This window comes from Cryptomeria japonica, chromosome 5 (assembly GCF_030272615.1).
Source record: "Cryptomeria japonica chromosome 5, Sugi_1.0, whole genome shotgun sequence".
NCBI lineage: Eukaryota > Viridiplantae > Streptophyta > Pinopsida > Cupressales > Cupressaceae > Cryptomeria > Cryptomeria japonica.
Window position 1 is genome coordinate 295,340,472 of NC_081409.1, and position 23,117 is coordinate 295,363,588.

The 23,117-nt window shown below is 36.6% G+C and overlaps 1 protein-coding gene across 8 annotated transcripts in view; it reads left to right on the forward strand.

Moving 5' to 3' along the window:
- The window catches only part of LOC131045783 (vacuolar protein-sorting-associated protein 37 homolog 2), a 98,514-nt gene extending 77,288 nt beyond the window's left edge, over positions 1–21,226 (forward strand). For 2 of the 8 annotated variants that reach the window (XM_057979389.2, XM_057979391.2), the window contains exons 7-8: positions 18,858–18,978; positions 19,376–20,061. In XM_057979389.2, coding sequence (XP_057835372.1) covers positions 18,858–18,978; positions 19,376–19,545 — 291 coding nt within the window. In that variant the 3' untranslated portion in view covers positions 19,546–20,061. Of the gene's footprint in view, positions 1–18,857; positions 18,979–19,232; positions 19,296–19,375; positions 20,062–20,922 lie in introns of those variants that run through there. The other 6 variants (XM_057979384.2, XM_057979385.2, XM_057979386.2 and 3 more) reach the window with 6 other exon arrangements.
- The last annotated feature ends 1,891 nt before the right edge of the window (positions 21,227–23,117 follow it).

Below are 23,117 nucleotides of genomic sequence, written 5' to 3' on the forward strand. Positions count from 1 at the left end.
TCTTGAGCCAAAAAGACCTCAATGATAGGCAACAAAAATGGGTGAGCAAAATACAAGCCTATGACTTCGATATAGAATATGTGAAAGGGGTGAATAACATGGCAGCAGATGCATTGTCCCGCAGAGCCCACCTCAATGCCCTTACCAGCATCTCAAGGGATTGGAAGGAAGAAATCCTTAATGAATACAACCAAGATCCACAAACAAAGGGAATCTTAGAGGGAAACCTTCCCAATGAAGACTTTCAAGTTAAAGGAGACCTCATATTGTATAAGGGAAGGATATACTTGACCCCTCAAACCGAGTTCAAAAACAAGCTCCTAAAAGAATTCCATGATAACCCCTTGGCGGGACACCAAGGATATTATAAAACTTATAAACACATCAGGGAAAAATATGCATGGAAAGACCAGAAGAGAGACATCCAAAAATATGTACAAGAGTGCCTAACATGTCAACGCAATAAAACAGAACTCACTCACCCAGCCGGATTACTTCAACCATTACCTATTCCCAAACAAAAGTGGGAGAGCATCTCGATGGACTTCATAACAGGATTGCCAAGGACACAAGGTAAAGATAGCATCTTTGTGGTAGTAGATAGACTCACAAAATATGCCCATTTCTTTGCGGTCTCCACCGAATACAAAGCCCACCAAATAGCCGATTTATTCTTCAAGGAGATTTTCAGACTCCATGCACTCCCCCTAAATATTGTCAGTGACAGAGATAGCAAGTTTATTAGTCAATTCTGGCAGGAACTCTTCAAAATGGCAGGAACGATTTTGACCCCTAGTACCAGTTACCACCCTCAAACTGATGGGCAAACTGAAATAGTGAACAAATGGATAGAGGGCTACCTAAGGAATTATGTTACAGGGCAACAGACCGCCTGGATCCAGTGGTTACACCTAGGAGAATATTGCTACAACACGACGCACCACATGTCAATCGGGATGAGCCCTTTCCAAGCCTTGTACGGCTATGAGGCCACAAGTTTTGGTGAACTAATAAACCAAGAAAGCAAAGTACCAAAAGCAAAAGATTTCGTTCAACAAAGTAGGGATATCATGAAGACCTTGAAAGAGAATTTACAGCAAGCCCAAAATCAACAAAAGATCCATGCAGATAAGAAGCGTTCCGAAAGGACTTTGGAGGCCGGAGACTTCGTGTTTTTAAGGCTACAACCATATAAGCAATCCTCCCTCTAGAAGAATGGGGCTGAAAAATTGAAACCACGGTTCTACGGACCCTATAAGGTAATTCGAAGGGTTGGAGAAGTAGCTTATGAAATAGAACTTCCCAAAGACAGTAAAATACATAATGTGTTCCACGTCTCCCGACTCAAAAAGGTTCTCGGGCAACACTTGGCTCCTTGCAAGGAACTACCACCCCTAGATGACGAAGGGAAACTCACCTTGTACCTCGAGATCATTCTAGATACACGGCAGAAAGAGCTCAGGAACATAATCGTTACCGAACATTTGATTAAATGGAAGAATCTCCCAAACGAGGATGCTACTTGGGAAAAGGAGGAAGACCTAAAGATGCTTGGGGACAAGCAAAATTGAGACAGAGGGACTGTGATAAACCCGCATTAGCACCTGATATAAAGTTATGTAAATAATATTAAAGGATATGGATCGAGTAAATAAGATAATTGTAAATACATGACTAATACGATAAAATAAGTATTATATTAAATAGAGGAAATATATTTAAAATAAGTATTATATTAAATAGAGGAAATACATTTAATATAAGTATTATATTAAATAGAGGAAATACATTTATATAATAAGGAAAGAATTATTTAAAATATCATATATTTAATATAATGAAAGAAGTGTTATATTATTATTTTAATATATAACAAATGAAAAAAAAGTCTTACATTTAATATTAAAAGGGCAAACCTTAGTATCATTATATATTTAAATTAAAGCCCTCCCAATTCCATCGCACCAAGAGGTGCGATGGTAATCGCAGCATGGGCTGTGATTACCACCGCACCCCTTGGTGCAGAAGGGGATCGTGGAGGGTCACAGCCCTTCACAAGGCTATAAAGGGAAGCAGCCACTGCAAGGGAAGCGGAGGAGAAAACACGGGAGAGCAGTCAGGAGCAGACTTCGTGACCAGCAGGTAAGAGGCAAGGTATAATATATTATAAATTAATATATTAGTGTGAATTAATATATGGTAATAGTAACTAATGTATATCTCATCGAGTATTAATTAAGTATGATAATTATTAGATGTTAATGTTAATTAATATATGTTTCATTGCGCATTAATTAAGAATGATAATTAATATGTTAATATTAATTAAAGTACATTTCATTGAGCAGTAGTAAGAATATATTAAGGCTAAAACATGTGTGCATTAAGGAATACAATTAATTAATATACTAATCTGCTCATAGGGAATGATTAAGGAATATAGATGTTATCAAGGAAGGGGTAATGCATAGGTCAACAATGATAGGGTATATTTAATATGAATATATGTTAAAGAATACAATAGGAATACATGTTAACATAAAATGTAGATTAGGAAATAAAATAGTACTAAATCATCAAAGTGCATTATAAATACAAATGTAAACACATGTTGGAGGCTATAGGGAGGAAACTCCCTTAGTCTAAGGAAGGGATTATGAAATCCCTAGGGCAGTATATATACTGATTATTGATATGCATATGTAGGGCTTGGTTGATTAAGTTCAACCAAGAGGAGATGGATCTGGCCGGTCCACTCCGAGTACTTGGGTGATGGGATGCATCACCCAAGGCAAGGAATGCCACATGGTCTTCCTTGGAGGGCTTGGGTGTAATAGGTTGCACCCAAGACAGGAATCGAAATAACCTTCGATTTCCTGGAGGGCTTGGATGTAAGAAATTACATTCAAGACAGGAGTCGAATTCACCTTCGACTTCGTGGAGGGCTTGGAACCAAGATGGGTTCCAAGAAGGCGAGCTTCACGGCCGCCTAAGGACATACTTTGTATGGCATTCGTATCCTTTTTTTAGATAAAAATAATGACTATGTTAATTAAGTATTTTAAAATTTGGTGGCAATTTAGATTACATATATATATATATTTATATGTCTGTTGTATTCTAACAATCTGTTTTTGCAAGATAGTGATCCCTAACTAGTAGGGACATTACAGATAGGGTGAATGGTAGCAGACTTTAATGCGAATCAAGGTAATTCAGATTAGAATCAAGTAAATACCAGCAGAAGTAAAGGCAAATTTTCACTAAAAAATCAGGTTTAAAACCTAAGGAAGCGAATGGGAGAAAGGACTAAGGCTTCAAAACAAGTATTGATGGAGCTAACATTGGAGGATCAGATTTAAAGGCAGATGATGATAAAGATAAGCAGAGCAGTGAGTTGTAAACAGCTGAACGGAAATAAGTGCATTCCAAGACAAGAAAATCAGACTAAAACACGAGGACATTTGTGAAAGGGAAAAAGCTAATAATTCACCCTTGGATCTGAGTAGTTTCTTCATCAGTCCGATCATTACAGATTTTTAAAATGATGGTGAATAGGATGTGAATTTCAACACAGAAAACCAATCATTCACATTAGAATCTTTGTGCATTTCAGACCTTAAAACCTGAGAATTTACAGTGACAAGGCATTTTGAAATTCTAAAGTTGGTTTTGTGGAGCATATTTTGGTAATCGCTGATGATAATGATCATATGGTTTCATCTTTCTCTCATAATCTAAAGTGTTCTTTCTTTTTTTAGGTTTTGATTCGAGGAATGATTATAGTGGCAAATGATGGAGAAAGGGAGAGCTTCACAATGTTAGCAAGATCAAAGACATCTCAACAACTTGAAGGCTCAACATCATGAGGAGTTCAAGATGCTCATACGTAAGATAAGGTCATCGCAGCATCAAGAGAATCAATACATGAAAGAGTCAAGATCATCGACATGATAGAGGGAGCGAATCAACGTCATCACTGTCATCAGTATTCAATCGCATAAAGGAGGCAAATCAAGGTTCAGGTTGCGCATTCATGATGAAGAGCATTACAGCATCAAGCTCTTCAAGCTATCCAAGGAGAGTAAATGGATGATTCATTAACAACAATGTAAAGGTGGAGATCAACATAGAAGGAATCGGGTGAGTGCGCAACATGAAGAACACTCCAACATTCATCAACATTGCAAAGGAAGGATAAAGAATCATCATCACAAGATGAAGATCAACAACAAGATAGAGAAATGATAAGAATTGCTCAAGCACATCAAGGCATTCACAATGACAAGTGTAGATTCAATGGACTAAGCATAAAAAACTCGAAGGATGCAATGAGAATGGATGAACAAAATGATGCAATCAATTAAAATCCCAAATTGGAAAAGCTCAACTTAATCATGGATATGCAAGCCGAGGTTGCACTGACTCATCTCCATCCATCACTCATTGGTTAGAATTCAATCAACGACATGTGTCCAAAAATGTAATTTTATCATTGGTCAAGCATTAAATGTTATGTTATGGGTGTAACAAACCCAAATTAGGGTTTTTATCTTTTAATCTTGGCCATCGATTTGGATTTGATCTTTGCCATTCATTTCTGAAAGGGGGGGACTATATAAGGCTTGCTCTCCTCATTTGTAAGGGTTAACAGGTAATGATTAGCAGCCAAATAATTAGGAGTAGAGTAGAGTAGGAGAAGGCAGAAATTGTTGCCAAGGCATGTAAATAAACATATGTTTAATTGAATTTATGGTGAATGGTGGTGTTTCTTTTGCATATTGTATGGTTTCTTGTTATATCCTCATGTTAGATGAAGTTCATTGATCATGGTGGATGCTTATGAAGATTTTGTGATGAATTCCTTGGTTCATACTTTTTGTAGTTTGCTGATTGTAAGCTATTGTGTAAAGTTCGATCGTGGATACTTGTTCAAGTTGCGCCAACTTTGGGTATTTGAGTGATGTATTTGCAATGTGAAAATCTTCCACTTACTTAGAAGATTGCATTGGTTTTGTGTAGTTGTTGTCATCATGATGAAGCAAGGCTTGATTTGAGGGAATTTGTCAATTTTGTCTATTCAAGTAATATCCTCATCGTCATTGATCTTAGGAGTAGCATAGTCTTTCTAAACACTTATCCTTTTTATCTTTTTTCAAGTCAATTAGAATCCAAGTTCCAACAAAGTTCAAGTAAAAATGTAAGTCCCTTTGTGATTCGGACAAGTTCACATCACAATCATTGAGTCTATCCACAATATAAAGTCAAGGCCCGACTATCGGAACTTTGGAGTCGTCTTGTTTGATCACATAGTTTAGCATCCGAGAGGTCTTTGTTCAAGAGAGGATAGAATACTTAGTATTTTATTCTGTGTTGCACGGTGTCATAAAAAACACATTAATAGTGGCCTTGCAAATTGGTTCTTTGGAAATAAATAATCCATATTCCTAGCTAAATGACTTGAATTCAAAGTTAAATGTCTTGAATTTAATGCTAATTTAGGCTTTGTCATATCATTGCTTTGCTTGATGAATATGACAATGCTATAGTTTCGATTTTTTACCTAGTCTCATTACTAAAAGTGAAGAGGTAATGCTATGTGTAGATTATCTTTGTCTTAATAATATTTTATCCTTCTCTCAAGTCGTGGTATGAATTCCCTTGGTGGCATAAAAACATTTGGCTGATGTTTATATGTAAACCAGTATTGCACCAAGATTTCCAATCTTTGTGACATCGAAATCTTCGTCATTGTGATTTTGTATGTTTATGGTTGGTTGGATCAAAGTATTAAAGGGATCTAAATTAATGTAATTAATTATGCATATATTAAGAATAATAGCAAGAATGACAATATATATTAGAGGCATTATATTAATTACTTATTATTCCCAAATATCTGTAAATTGCAGACATGCTAAGTGGATCAGCAAGACAAGTATTATATATATTACATCATACCGAGTGATTTTAAATAGCTAAATCTGCTGACTACTCTTCTTAATTCTCAAACTGATTATTCCTTCCTCGATCGGCTGATTTCTCTCTGATTCGATAAGCCTGATCGCTGGTGTATTGAGTTGATCTACTTTCCAATAATTTATGATGGTTGCTTTTTATTTATTTTTCCTTGATGCCTTCTTCACATGGTGGTCTTTCCAATTTATTATCTTAATGCCTTCATGAAGAGGGGCGACTCTTGGGAAGTCGCTGCTCTTTTAGGAATGGACACAAAATTTCTTATAAGTTGCTGCCTTTCAATATTAATCTTTATTTAATTTCAAACTAATAACACTAGTCAATCTCTTTACTCCTGCGATTTATATATTAATCCTTTATGGAATTTGTTATTAGCGTGATCACTGCCTTTTGTTTTCTTCAATTGCTGCTGTATATATTAATGATAGTCACTGCCTTCTCCATTGGCTTAACATACTGTTTCCTAGAAAATTGTGAAGTCTTAAACTAAGAAGATTTTCTTGATTATTGGTACCTCACTGATTGTATTGGGAGTGTTATGAAAATAGTTTTGCTGGTCTTTGGAATTTGTTATTTGGTGCTTAGGGTTGGGGGCATGACAATCCGCCCTTCCCAAAATTACTTGTAATCAAACAATGTCAATTTTATTTATGAGGGTCCTGTTGACGTGTTTTTTATGACAGCGTCTAACACAGAATAAAGTTGCCTAACGGTCACTTCACTCTCTCTTGATCAAAGTATGATTGTATGCTAAGATTGCAATAAGTTCAAACAATCGACTCCAAGGTTCCTATTCGCAATGGACGCGACTTAGTTGCTGGTGATCCAAGGGGACTTTACATTTGGATCGTTCTTTCACTTCTTTGTTGTGGCTGGAACTTCATCATCGGATATAACAATTATGTGATGCTTTTGCTTCAAATGAACTGAACTGGAATAGATTGAAATTAAAAGGGGAAATGGTTAGAAGGATCTAAATCTACTCCTAAGGGCAGCGATATCAATAGATAATGCTTTAGTGGACAAATCCCAAATAAACCAAGCTCTGCTTCGCCAAGTTTAACTACAACTCCGCAAGAACTGGTGCAATCTTCTGAGGATGTCAAAGGATATTCAGATTGAGAGAGTGCATTTGAATACCCAACACGGTGAATCCAAATGACTATTCACAATCGAGCTTAGCATGAATTTGGTGGTTCAGACTAACTTTACGTTGCAACTTATAATCAACAAGAGGCAAAAAGTATGAACCATGAAAATTCATCAAACACCATCACATTCTCCATTGAAATCAAAGCACTACTCTACTTTTGCTCTAAGTGAGGAAGGTGACCGTCACATTCTCCATTGAAACCATGCAAGTTATGGAATATAACTTAAGTGAACACCATCAGAGAACAATGCGTCACTGTTATTATCTCAAAAACTTATCACAACAATTTCATACAAATCTCCCTCTCACAAATGAGCCTTTATATAGGCTTCAAGCCTTGGCTACATGCAAAACCCTAATTAGGGTTTCTCCCAAAAAATTCCACACACATGATGCGACAAGGTGGGAATAAACATTAATAACCCATAATGCCCATTATCTATTAATTACATTTTGCCAAAAATGGCGTCCACTTGTGCATTAAATGCACCATCATCCATCAAGCTCGTCCAATAAATCATAAATGCAATAAATTTTGCATCCATGCAAAATTGCCCATGGTGCCATAAATGCCCCATCATCTCCTAAATGTGACAGCTACATGCAAGTAAATGCCCCATTATCTTGCCATGCATTGACTCAGCCACCATTTGGTCAAATATTCCAGCAATGAATGTGCCACCATGCGTTTTATTGATTTTCGCCATGCAAGTGGACCTCATCGTCATTTATAATTTTCTTGGTTGTGCTTCATTAGTACGAAATATTCTCCTTGCATGTCGCCAACTCATCCTTTACAAGAATCTTTCCATTCCGGGCCCACAAAAGACATTTTGGGAGATTTTCCTACCTTGAAGAATTTTAACAAATTTATCTGCTCCTGCAGGAATCGTGCACATCTGGAATTCTTGGAGAGAAAATTCTTGAAGAGAGAATTTTGTCCTTAAGGAAAATTTTTGTGCACACTTCGTCGTGAAGGAAGATTTTCCTGACCACTGACCATTTTGCATGCCTATGGAATTTTGTCTTGTTCTGAGCTTTGGAGAGAGAAAATCTTCTTACTTAGCCAATTTTTCTTGTGCCTTGAAATTCTTCACATTGGGCATATTTCTTCAATTTTTAGCCAAATTCCACATTTTCCAAGAATTTTGTCCTAAAGGAAGGAAATTCCAACAGTTAGTCAATTTTTCACTTTCCTGGAATTATGTCCTGAAGGAAGGAATTTCCAACACTTAGTCAATTTTTTTTCGTCAATTTTTTTTCTTCTATCCGGAAGGAAGGAATTTATTTTTTCAATTTTGAGTTCCAGAGTCCAGGAGAGAGAAAATTCTTCATGTTGGGCATATTTCTTCAATTTTTAGCCAAATTCCACATTTTCCAAGAATTTTGTTCTGAAGGAAGGAAATTCCAACACTTAGTCAATTTTTCACTTTCCTGGAATTATGTCCCGAAGGAAGGAATTTCCAACACTTAGTCATTTTTTTTTCTTCTATCCGGAAGGAAGGAAAGTCAATTTTTTTTCTTCTATCCAGAAGGAAGGAATTTATTTTTTCAATTTTGAGTTCCAGAGTCCAGGAGAGAGAAAATTCTCCCCCTTGGCCAATTTTGTCATCGCCTCGAAAGTTGGACAAATTTTCATGCTTGAAAGGGAATTTTTTGAAATTTTTCCCGAGGGGATTTTCCTTTCTTATTCCTACCCATGACTTCAAATTTCCATGCCTTGGAATTCAACCTTCAATCTTGGGCACTGGAATGACCATGTGGAGGAATTTTCTTTGGAAGGAAAATTCCTTGACTTCAAATTTTTATGCCTTGGAATTCATCCTTCATCCTTGGGCATGGAATTCAACCTATGAAGGAATTTTCACTTGCGAACTTTCCTTGATCCCTTGAAATTGGCGCCCATTCCTGACCTTGGGTGCTGGGACACTTCAATGGAGGAATTCTTCTCTTGAACACTTTTTCCATGACACTGCCTCTCCAGTGCCCATCCCGACCTTGGGCGAAATTTCTTGCTTGAGGAACTTTTCCCTTTGTCAACCTTTCCTTGCCTCCTTGGTTTTGGCGCCCAACACTTGACTTGGGCGAAATTTTCATAGCATGGAGGAAATTGTGCCTAGGAGGAAATTCCATCACCTTCTTTGTTTGGTGCCTTGGATTGGGTTTGGGCGTTGGAAAGGCATGGTGCAAGAAAATTTAGTGTCGAGGAAAATTTCTCCACACCACAACTTGAGCGCTCACACTAACTCTTGGGCGCTAAAACACCCTTGTCAAGGAAAATTGGGGGTGGAAGAAAATTCCTCCACTACCCCCATTTTGATGCCCACTTGCATGCTTGGGCGCTATTGCCACAAGGTGGAGGAAAACTCGTCATGGAGGAAATTCCTCCATGACCATGATCTGGCGCCCACCTCTTTTGTCATGCATTTCAATGCCTTACGAAATTTTCAACCTGAGAGCCATTTTTCAATCGTTTACGGATTAGGATGCCATATCTGGAATTGAAGAGATTTTCTTGCCTTATGAAGATTTTTGATGCCTTCCACTTCTGGAATGATTCCCCCACAACCATTTTTCGCTTAGAAGCTTGCTTTTTCAAATTTTTCGGATTTAGAAGTGTTTAGGAATGCTCAATCTTCAGTGTCGGGATCCTTGCTTGTTGAGAACCTGCCACAAATAGACGTGCTATAAATAGTAAGTATTTCAAAACATCAAAATTAGAGCAAATTGGGGCAAGACGACACTTACTAAAAATAGTAAGCCTGATTTTTTGCGAAATTAGACCAATCTGGGAGGTAGTGAAATCTCTAAAAAATAGGAACTTTCTAAAAATAGAAAGTTGCTCAGAATTCGCTCAAATTTCACTGGTCCTTCTTGAAGGGTCTTGATTCTAATGCAATGCTCAGTTTTTCCAAAACTCTAAAGGAAAGGCCTCAAATCCAAGTCTGAAGGGCAAAATCCTAAAATAGACAAAACAGGCTCCAAACTTGGCCAAATTTACTCAAAACAAGTTGCAGATTTGATCACATTGGCCCCCAAACGCTTGCAAAATGGGGAGACTGATGCAAAAAACACCGACAAACCAAAGCCAAAAGACCAAGAGGACCTAAGAAGTAGGGGGTCCCCATTTGCAATGGGGCGATGTGTGAGAATGTCACAACAGGTCCCTAAAATAACCCTTGGAGATTTGTCATCCTTAGATCCTCCATGGATATAATTATCTTCTGCTGCACAACTCTGATATTAACCCAACTTGCAAATTTAAACCAAGATATGTTTTTGTCTTTATTCCTGGGCGGGGTGTCCCAATAGTTCTTAACTATGTGAACAAGAGTTTATATTAAGATAAGGATTAGAAGCATGATACACATCTATGGTCTTAGATGTTCTTGGCTAGAAAATTTTAGAGAGGGTTTAAGGTATTGTGTTCTTTGTTTCACTACCTTGCCTTGTAGTAGGGAGTAGGGACTATGTCGAGTTCTGATTTGTTTGCTTGTACACTCATTTTAGTGGGTTGAAAATCCCAAAGTTTATCACCTAGTTATACATTTACACATGGGATAAGTCTGGGTCTTTGATTTGGCCTTTGTATTTTAGATTCAATTTTTCTCTTTCAAGAGGTTTTATGAAGAGGCTTTGATTAATTATTCCCAACTCGCCAAGGTCAAGACCTATCTACTTTATAATAGTCATTCCTTGAATGTTTATGGATTGTCTATCTCTTGTATAAGAACTACTTGGCTTATTAATGCATACAACTCGAGTGGCTCAGCCCATGTAAGGGGTATGCATCACCTAGTAGTGTCATCTATCACGTGTATCTAACCTTTCAAAGATAGGGTGGTTTTTGATACACTTGCATAATTGGGGAGATGTATCTAGCTTCTCTAGTGCTTTAGCTACATTGGGATATTTAAATTCCACGTCGATATCTGGGACATGACTAGATTATCCTCTTGCGCCATCATTATTGACTTTTAGCATTTAGCATTGGGATTGATAAAGTTTGTTAATAATTGTTGTAATATGATTTTAGGGATTAGATTCTTTGTTGATCCAAACTTTTAGTAGTGAGGGTTACCATATTTGTGTTCACTTGTTTTTGAGAATCTGATTTGTGGAGGTTGTTACAGTGAATTTTGTTGTCATTTTATGACACCCTTGGTCCATCGGTGAGAACCGATCAGAGATATGTTCCATGGACCAGCGCTACCCAATTGATCAAGGAGAAAAGCAGTGAAATCATGGTTTGAAGTGTTGTCTTGTCGGAAGTTCCTTGGCCCTCTCTTTCTCTGTAATGGTCACCCTAGAATGCCCAAAAACTAAACCAATTGCTGATAGGAATTTAGTCAAACAGTTTGCATCCAACTCCTTATTTCTCCATTTAATGTTTAAACCTCTTATGGCTTCGGAAATGAAATGTTTGTTTGTTTTTAAGTCTTTGCATAGGTTTAAAATCACATAACATGAACTAGAAGGAAATTACAATAATATGCAACATGAAGATTGAACTACTGCTGATATGATATTATTTCCAGAATTAATAAAGTCAAATACATAGCAGATTTTTCAACTCACTAAATACTCCAGCATTTTTGACATAATGTTCCAACAATGACTTCCCATCTTGCTGCTACAGTAACATGAATAGTGTCGTGCTACAGTAACGTGAATAGTGTCACGCTACAGTAGCGTGAATAGTGCCATGCTACAGTACGTGAATAGTGTTGCACTACAATGCACAATATTAATTAGTCTTCAATCAGTCCAATATCTTCATAAAATCACCAAATCTGCTTGTAGCTGGAGATGCACCCAATCTGCCTGTTAATGAAGCTGATAGCAATGGATTCCAAAGGCCAAACCCCAAGGGAATGACGTCTAGAATGTCACAAGAGAGGATAGACGTCCTCTAATGCCAAGAATGGATCTGCAACTCACACATCAATTTCTTCTCATATTCAACATGCTGAATGAAGCCACAAAAGCTTCCTTTTATTCTTTCTCCAAGGGTCGACCCAACTCACTTGAGCAATGTGGGATAAAAGATGTGCAATATAAAACATATTAAAATATTCACTTATGTCTCCCTTGGGTGCCCCTTTGATTTGCACACATCCCCATAAAATAAATATTAAAGTAACACTTCAATATTTTACAATTAAATTAAATGTTAATTTAATAACACTTCAGGGATTAAAATATATTAGCAATCGGACTTCGAATAGTGTGAGTGATAGCTCGTCGAAAAGCTCTTGCCGAGGAGTATCGAATCCAATCACCATAACTAGCCTTCGTTGTGTCCTGTTGACTTACTAAAAATAGGAAGTATGCCTGAAACTAAGTAAATCAACTTTGTTTTGGTCCAAACTGGAAATGACTAGGCCAAAACACTCCAGGATCCCCTTAAACCCTTCGTTAGCCCTCGGGACCATGTAGAGCTAGGCTAATGCACATACACTTGGTCAATTGCTAAAGTGGGGACATTACATTCTCTAGCTCGGAACTTTGGGCCCCCGAGGTTCCAAAGTTCCTAAGTCTTCTACCCCGGAACTCCGGAACCCCCAGGTTCCGAAGTTCCTTAGTCTTCAACCCCGAAACTTCGGAACCCTAGGTTCTGAAGTTCCTTGTCCAACTACGAAGACCCGGGTCTTCGAAGTTCCCCAACTATGGAGACCTTGGTCTCTGAAGCTCCCCAAGTTCCTAAGTCTTCTACCCCGGAACTCCGGAACCCCCAGGTTTTGAAGTTCCTTGTCCAACTACGGAGACCCCAGTCTCCAAAGTTTTCGAAGTTCCTAAGTCTTCTACTCCGAAACTCCAGAATCCCCAGGTTCCGAAGTTCCTTAGTCTTCAACCCTGGAACTCCGAAACCCCCAGGTTCCAAAGTTCCTTGTCCAACTACGGAGACCCCAGTCTCTGAAGTTTTCCAAACTACTTCCGACTTGCAACACTTTCAGATGGCGTGATCAACACTCAAGGCTTTAAATGCTCCGACAGTTTGGTGACTTATGCACTTTTTCTGTGGAGCCACAGGGGTGCATTTAATGTTTTTGGCAGGATTTCCATCAAGGGAGGTACGGGGCCATGCTTGGTGACTTATGTCATGCCTGACTTTGGAAGGTCAGTCAACTATCCTCCTGTGAATTGCCTTTGGAGGTATGGCTAGGTTGCTTGCATGTACAAGTCAGGTGCATGCACTTCCCTGCACTTCCAGACTGACATGCAGGAGGTCATGATCACCATTGTAACCCATTTTTCTATATAAGGTTGTTAAGCCTCATTGTAAAGGGTTCTTTCCTTGTTGCCTGGAGTTTTCTTATGCTCTCTTGAAGACTTGTAATCTTTGCATTTTTGCAACTGTAAGATTGGCGTTTGGCCTTATGATTAATTGGAGAACACTATTCTTGCCTCCTTTCAACCTATATATGTTGTGTATGCTTTCTTACCTTCATCATAGGTGTATGTTGTGGCTCTTTCTCTTCATATATGCTGTATTAACTGGTTTTCTGAGTGTGACTTGTGGGAATTCTTCTCCCCTCTTGGCATTCAGTGGATTCTAACCTTCATCTATGCATTGGGGTTACTCATACAACTGAAAGCTGTGCATCTTCAGGTTGTTTCAGTTAATTACTTGTGTCATTTCGGTAGGGAGAGGAACTATCTCTTCTTGGTGCATCACCTCCCTTTGTTTTCAAGCAATTTCTCTCTTTTCTTTTCCTCTGCAAGTTGTTAGGGTAGGCTTAGGAATTAGCTTTGAAGTGTTGAGTTGGTTCAACACCTGCACCTAGATAGAGAAGGAAGCCGGCCTTCTCCGGAGATTCAACCCCCTTGCGCAAGGCCCCACACTTCGGGGTTGTTTCCATGTTTCACAAGGTTGCTGAGTTGATAGCTCAGCAAGGGTGCAAACTTTTGTGATAACAAGTTCTTTATTCAGACTAACTAATCAAAGGATGTAGCTTCAATCAATTTCTTCCATGTAAAAGCCCATACAATTTTAAAATGCTTAGGACCAATGTTTTATATATGGTATGGTGTATGAATGTTATACTTCAGATGGATGTCATTTGGTGCACCATAGGACTTGTTGTAATGAAATTGACCCTTGGAGATGTGAAGGACGTGTCTACACACGGAGCGTATCTTGTAAACTTCTAAGGACTATGTTTTGATTTGCCAGTTTTGACATACTATTAATGAGATGACAGTCAATTACCATTGTTCATAGTATCAGCGGACTGAGTGCGACAGTTTGGTCTCAAACATGAAAGAGTGTATGACAGATTATTATCAAACTTAATCGACTATAGCAGTCAAAACATATGATAGATTTATGGTATGATTTTTCATCAATACCTCAAAAGAGAGAGTTACTTGTTTGGCCATATGTCAATTTTATCATATTGAGTTCAATCATTCAATTATATATGTCTGAATGGCATTGAGCATAAAGTAAAAGCACACATGGTGTAAACATGCTGAAACTCATTCGGTATGAAGCAAATACGTACAACATGAAGTGCATACACATAAGGTATGAATCACAAGGCATAAAATATGAAGTATACACATGAATACATGTAAGGCATGAATCATACACATGAATATAGGTAAGGTGTAGAGCGTGAAGTATACACACAAATTTATGTAAGGCATAAATTATTCTTACGAAAACACATGAATACACTTAAGGCATGAATACACATAGGGTGTAAAGCATGAAGTATACTCATGAATACAAATAAGGCACAGATCATACACATAAGGCGTAAAGCATGACGTATACACATGAATATAGGTAAGGCATAAATCATACGCTTAATGAAGTATACACATGAATACACTTAAGACATGAAGCATACACGTGAATACACATAGCACATAAAGCATGAAGTATACACATGAATGCACTTAAGGCATGAAGCATACATGCGAATTCATGTAGCACATAAAGTATGAAGTATACACATGAATACACTTAAGGCATGGAACATACACGTGAATACATGTAGTGCATAAAGCATGAAGTATACACATGAAGCATGAAGCAATATACATAATTGAAGCATACATGTAAAACATGTAGCAATATAAATAAGTACATGCAAGTCATGAAGCATAAATACATATAAGGCATGAAGCAATATGCAAGCTATAAATCATCCACATAAGGCATGGATTAGTATACATAAATATACATAGGGCATGAAGCCATATGAATACACATCAAATACTTTTAGAATTCCCAAGATGAATAAGGGTTGGAATGGCTTATGTAAGAAGCTGGCATGAATGATAGCCATTTTAAAAGCAAAAATACTAAATTTGATTTTTGATCATTTAAAATGTTGCATTATGTGTGGATGCTACCATGATTGTGGTGGTGACCAGGTCACTATTGGGATTGCTTTATCGTTCGAGATGATAAGGCTTGGCCACCACCACAACTATGCTAGAGTCCAAGACGACATAGGTTTTTATGAAATTTATGGAATGTTTAGATGCAAAAGTTAGTAATGTTGGGGTTACTTGGTATTTTGATCATTGGTTTTAACATTAGGGCTTTGTCTCAAATATACACTAAAATATGCTATGGGAAAGGATACTAAAATGAGTCTATAGTATAGTGTAGAAATTGCAAAGTAGGCAATTTCCAATTTATAGATTTTTCGCACATGGTAGACAAAAGGTAGAACGGACACATAGAGTTGTCCCCAAAAACGTAGAATGATATTCAAATGGTAAAATAGAACAGGGACATGGACATGGACATGGATGGGGATGGGTGATTGAGGGATGGAAGTGCATCCATGTGAAACATAGTCTATTGGATAAACATTGAACTCAACTGGAATGGAGATCTATAGGATAAATGTAGAGATTTAATGTAATATTCCCTTTCAAAATTTAAATCAAACAGGTAATTTTGTTGACTCCTTTCCATGCAACAATAGGGCATAAACAAGAATAATGAATATCAATAATATTAATTTGAATTATGAAACCCTCACATCTGATTATAGTTGCTGGAAAGAAAAAACAATTACAAGCAATTTTTTCAAATCTTGACTAACAATAGTGAAAGACCAATATATTTCATTGAACCGCTTGAATATTTATATTATGACAGTGATCTGAATATTGTCAAATACTAATGCAAATTAATGCAAAAATTAGGATGGAACAGCAAAAAGAGCATTTATTATTCACCAAACCACAACGATCCGCTTACAAATAATGCTGGGCCTTGGAGTTGATTGTAGCATGGCTAGGTACAGGTGTTACAGCAACTGTATGGTTGTGACTAGTAGTGGCAGGAAAGGAGGTTTGACCTGGAATTGGCCAAAGGGTATGGTGGCCTGCAGAGTGGTGTGACTCTAGAAGCAGGTCTCAGCAGCAATAAATGACTGCTTTGCAGCAACAACTACGAAGACTTTTGCAAAAATTACATCGAACTCATTAAAATTCACACTTTTTTGATAATCCTCTTAAAATACTTTTCTATCAAATTGAAATTGAAATGACCAACAATTTTGGGCCTCTTAATTTGAATTTCGTTCTCTCCTAGAATTTCCTTCCAAAGTGTTAAAAAACATTTATAAAGTTAAATATTACATGAAGCCTTATGATGTTCCATTTAGATGGCTTCTTTATTAAAACATTAATATTCAAGTTGATTTATAAAATAAATTAATTGGGCCCAGCTTAAAATATTATTAATCATTTTTCTAACTTATCCCTTAGCCTATGGGAAATGAAGATTTAGGTTCCTGATTAATTTAATTATAAAAGGGGACATGACACTTGATGTGCGGTTTTGTGTAGGAAATAGGAAGCCACTAAGGTGCTTTTCCACGTCTTGCAAAATCATCTTCACTAAATTTATTTTCCAAAAGAAACAATTCTTCTGACAATAATTCAGATTCAACATCGTGTAAAGTGGCAGTCTGAATATCCACCCAAAAGAGATCTCTTAATTTATTTTTCAAAAGCAGATAATGCATACCTGCATAATTGAAAAGCAAACCTTCATTATAAATGATGCGCTTCACAGTTTCATAATCATCAATTTGAAAGGCGATTTGCATGCTATGTTTTGCAAGAAGTGCGGCAAGAGGTGGTTTCTGCTGAGGAAAGGTACATCTAAAAGAAAAACAGCTTCTTTAGGGTCAAGAGAGGATGACTAATTAGCAGAACAACACTTCTGAAGGAGGGCTCATATTTATTCTTAGTTTAAATTCTATTTAGATCACAAGATCAAAATGTCAGAGAAAGAAGTCTATAGGAGGCATTGGATAAAGTTTAACCTAAGTTGTAGGAAACTTTGCCCAATCAAGACATACAGTAAATGTGGTAGAAGAAGTAGTTATTATACTATGTATTGAGTTTTCCTTCACTTATCCCATAAAAAATAGTTCCCCATATTCCATAAGAAAGAATGAGGAAGGAAATGCAATGTAGCAGACGATATAGTCCAGACCAATCTACTACCAACCACTGTCCATCATCTCGTTATGAGATTCATTGTCCAACTCCTAAATGTAGCCAGAGATTTTTCCCAGCCAATCTTATTCAAACCAACCCATTGAATGTCTTATTTAACAACCCGATTCTTCATAATTTTTTATGCCATTTTGAGAAAAAGTGTAATATTTTTGGCAAGTTAATTCCTCATCAATCCTGAATTATTGTGGAAATATAGATTTTGATAGTATGACCTAAACTGGTAGATCTCAAGCAGAGATTTATGTCTTCTGCACACATCACAAATAGAACATGGTCAAGGGTACAGTTCTTCCTTCTTCCTATGTTTTACTGTATCCTCTTTGTGGGGGTCAGGAAAGTGCTGGGATGCAAAAGGAACAGCCAGAAGTATTCCTAAAACCCAATTAATGAAATTTGAATAGGACAACAGCTTTGGGATGAGGATGGGGGAATGAGGATTGGGGAAGTGCCATCATGGAACATAACAATATTCAGCATGATTTCAAGAAGATTGTTCTCTTTTTTTGAGTCTTTAATATTTTACAAAGCATTTAATTCTTTTCTAGTTTTTTCTCTAACTGTGATTTCATTTGTTGCGTAAAGTCTGTATTACTATTTATGCTTTGACAAGTAATAGGAATTTTTTTTTTGTCAAAGTTTCAACTATCTGTGGCACAGAATTTACTTATTTTAAATGAGAAAAATAAGAAATGTAACTCAAAGGATATCAAAACCAGCTTCCTCTAATATTCTCTTGTCTAGCAGAAATCAGCAAGGAGCCAATGGATATCATTCCGAATTCATAGGAGTTTGTGTCAGAGGGCACTCAAATTATTGGAATGAGCCACAGCATAGTGTTATAATGAGAGAGAGTATAATTGAATTATAATGAACTTAACTATGATTTTCTCTGGCATGTCAAGAACATCTCATTCTCTTATACCTACAACTTTTACAAAAATGTAAGTTAGTTGGTTATTTGAGAATAACTATCAGCATAAGGATCTTTATCTGTCTTTCCATTTCATTTGGAGTTGGATTTTGATCATCAAACTTTGGATCACTCATAATAGGTAATTATTTAAGTCCTTCTAGTCTACCATTTTCCCTGACTTGTACCTTTAATTGCATGTACATGTTTCAGTTATACATGCATTTTATAATATATCTATATGATATTCAAGTCTTTGTATCTTTTGCATATTGACGAATGCTATATTAATGATATTATATTTGAATGCAGTGTACTATTATAAGAACAACAGAGCTTGCAGCAGCTAGAGAGAGGTTTGAGGAGGTTCAGAAACAGGAGAAAGAGATAACTGCAACTTGTTCTTCATCAGCGCTTCTTGATAGACTTCAAGGTAAAATCTTTAAAAAGGGCTAGCAATCTGTATTTAGGTACTGACACTTTTTGGGATTATTAGATAAATTGTAAAATTAGGTTTCAGTTTGAAATTTCAGGGTTGTAAACTGTTTTAATAGTACATGTTTAAAAACTATATCAGATTTGATTTAAAAGATCTTGACCAGGGGAAATTTTAAGAAAATGAAAGCATAAGCACACCATGCAACTAATGGGATGTTGAATATGTACTTGAATGAATTTGTGTCTTAGTTGTGTGTGGATCTTCCTACAAAATCATGATAGTGATGAAATTTTCTGAGCTTCAATTTAAAGGTAAGATTGCATCATGTTGAACATTTTATGATGGATTATTAAATAGAGCTTATATAAAAGGGTCTTCTGATCACATGCAGAAGCTGCCACAAAAGTGGATGATGAATCAGAAGTTTTGCATGAAAAGCTTTTATCTGGGGATATTGATCTCACTGAGTTCATTCAGAAATACAAAAAGCAGAGGATATTGTATCATAGAAGGATGCTGATTCATCTTGCAGCCAAAACATCTTTGGGAACCCCAGGGTAGAATGTTTCCATTCATACCTCAATATTTAAAAAAAAAAAACTCAAAATATAAAAAACTTAAGGAGTAATACTCTTATGCAATTAATGTTTTCATGATTTCAGAGCAGCTCGATCTGGTTCTGGAACAATTTTTTTGTCAAGTTAAATTGGTGGAATTAAATTTGATATTACAATGCTCAATAGAAATGGGTTTATTGACCTTGTATTAGTGATGACTGATAATCATAGCTGGTGAAATATGTTTCCCCTTGATTTCAGAATTGAGATTGTCATGGCTCTGACATCTCTGTCCTTTACTTTGGAGGAAATTCAAACTACAAGTGCAAATTTTCTATATCTTTGTAATAATATTTGGTATTATCAGCTACTATGCTCAATTTCTTTTGATTAATTCTCTCGTGTCAAGCTTATGAAGCAATGTTGCTTAATCCTTGAGGATGTCCAAGATCCTTTGGAAATGTAATTATTCTAACTCTTCTGTCAATATTAGTGCGTGGTATTGCTAGTTTTATAAACATATCAGCAAGTAGACCCTCCAAAGCTTTCGAAGATTGGAGGTTGCATCTAATTTTTTTATGTGAATAACCTGTATATAAAGTTTAAGCTAAATGAAATAGACTAGATGACATAGCAAATTTTATGCATGTTAATGAACAGTTGTAAAATTAGTATTCCAGTAAAAGGTAATAAACTCATTGGCACTGGTTATGAAAACTTTTTGGTTGAAATAAGCTGAATCCATTTAATATATATTTTTCAAAATTCAGAACATAATAAGCACCTTTAGTGAATGATAATATGTTTACAGTTATTTTGATGTCTGGGATATTAAACATCCGAAAATTAATTATCCACAAGTAAGCTCATGTTTTGTACACTGCCAGGTGGTGGCTATTGTTTATACTTTATATTGACATATAATTACTAGGTAAATCCTCAAGTAAATGATAAGATCAATGAAGCTTTTAGGGATGAATAATTTTTTTATTCATTTAACACTGCTGATATATTCTCTGCATTCTAAAAGATAACTAGGCTTGACAAAGTATTTGGTTGTATTCCTAACCTGTTGGTCCACACAAGGAGCAACTGTAGAGCATTAGATGATTTTGCATGGAAATATCACTAACATTTTTTGCTTAGAACATTCCAAAAGAACTCTAGTTTTCCATTTCTTGAGAACCATTCATATAGTTTAAACATTAGTCTCATAATTTCATATTCTTCAATGATGTGAGAACATATGAATAGAGATGAATAGACTAATAGAGAGATGTGACTTTTGTAAGGATCTCATCAATAAATTTGGTTTCTGAATTGGCTGCCCTTCCTACAAAATTTGGATAATGTATTTGTTGTTGTGTCTTTATACATGCAGGCCTGTTCCTCTTTCAAGTGCTAGTTGCTATTGCAGCATGTGGCTTGGTGGCATGCCAACATATATGAACTCTACTTATTAGCTAAGCCGTAGTCCTCCCTTTTAAGATATAGTTCTGCAAATGGTGGACCCACAATTAATGAGCTAGTATCCTAGCCACTTCAGGAAAGCAGTGGGAATGATAGTCACCCATGGGGAAATTATATTTGATTGGATATCAAGGATAACGATCTAATTAAAAGATTTTAAAAGAATTGAATATGAAAATATGTTTTACTCACTTTTTGTAAAGGCTAGATGATAAATGACTTATCTATTTTGACTGGTTAATATAACTCATAAAGAATGCATGAATCTCTGGTTAAGAAATTACATTGTCATGGCCGAGTATGAGAATTCTAATTGCAAAATTATGTTGCTAAATTCTGATTATGGTCAAACAGATGGATTTCTAATTAAGGCTGATAAATGACCTTGATTGGGCAAACTTTGTTTATAAATTATATCAGACTCAAAGAATGCATGAATCTCTGGTTAAGAAATTACATTGTCATTGCCGAGTATGAGAATTCTAATTGCAAAATTATGTTGCTAAATTCTGATTATGGTCAAACAGATGGATTTCTAAATAAGGTTAATAAATGACCTTGATTGGGCAAACTCTGTTTATAAATTATATTACTCTGTATTGTGATTGAGCATGTTACTTAAGATGCAATCACATTGGTCACAGGGTGAAGCCAAAATGAGTATAACGTTCCATGGAGTGTTATCTGACTCAGTGGGAGTGGCTCAAGTGGCAGAAAAACACAGATAATTATTGGTGGAGAGTGCACTGGATTGATGATTGGGACTTGCAGACCCCAAATCCATAAAATAGACTCAGGAGATTGACATAGAGCACCTAGCATTAATGTGGTTTGCAAATCAACATCCAAGGGAAAGAAACGCCTCAAAGGTACTAGGTGCCATGATGAGCAAATAATTAAGAGAAGCTAACCGAGAAGAATGAGTGAACAATGATGGAAGTGAGACTTTAGGTGGAAGCCTAAATTATTGTTTGGATGAAACTAAGGTGGACACATTTGTATAGCATATCCAAGAGAAGGCAATTGGAAAAAACAAATTTGATTCCAGACTGATAAAAATTGAATAAAGCAAGAAAAGGAATGATTGCAGAACCAGGACTTCATCAACAGTGAATTACACCAGGGGATTAATTTACTAATGGATTGGCTATGAGACCGTGTTAAGCATATATGAAAGACAACTAAGACTGTTATAAAAGAACGAGAAATAGAAGAAAAAGGGTTTAGCTAAAAAGTAGGTCCAGATGTTAACTGAAGTCTATTAACTTGCAAAGGAAAATGAAGTGCCGGAATTTGATAAGGGAGGAATTCTGTGGTACTGGTGTTTTCTGAAAATGAAGAATCCTCTAATTGTTGCCATTGGGCCATCGTTACATTTTCCGGGAAATGGTTGCCTTCAGTATATCTTAGTGGTGACTTGTGCTTCTATGTGTATGGTGACTTACCGAAGGCACTGGTGCCATGGGATGTTCTTCCAAATATGAAATTTGTTATGTGAATGCTTTAGCTTAATTTTACTAGGGTTATTGTTTCAGCATTGTGTTGCTACTTGTCTTTTGTACCCTGGTTGTTTGATTGATGAAACCACTCTAGGCTGTTGTCCAGTGGATATTAGGTCGTTCCCCACTTATAATCTTGGTCTCCTGTTTTTTAACCCATTTATTTTGGGGTTGTAGCTTTGAAACACATGTACAGAAATTCTCAGTTGTAGACAAGGCACCCTAATTTTTTTTTCCACAATGTGTGACATGAATGTCAGTGTGTAAGAACTATGATTCTGGAGTGTGTTTGTGTTAGTGATAATTGAAACTGGGTTGGGGCTCGAGGGTGTTATTCGATGATGGGTTGCTGCCCATGGTTGGGGTAAAGGGACGGGGTGGAGACCACCAATGGATATTGATGTTGGAGTAGAGGTCATGTTTTGGTATTTGGAGGTTAGCGGGGTTGACAAAATTTTGGATGACAATATAGTCAAATAATACACTATACGGCCCAGGGAGCATTGTACCCGTTGTGAGGGTGGTTGGGTGAAACAACAGGCCCAGTACCTTCATTTAGCCAAGGAAGCTGCGGTCAAGAGTGTTAGGATCGCGAGTGACATTCGTT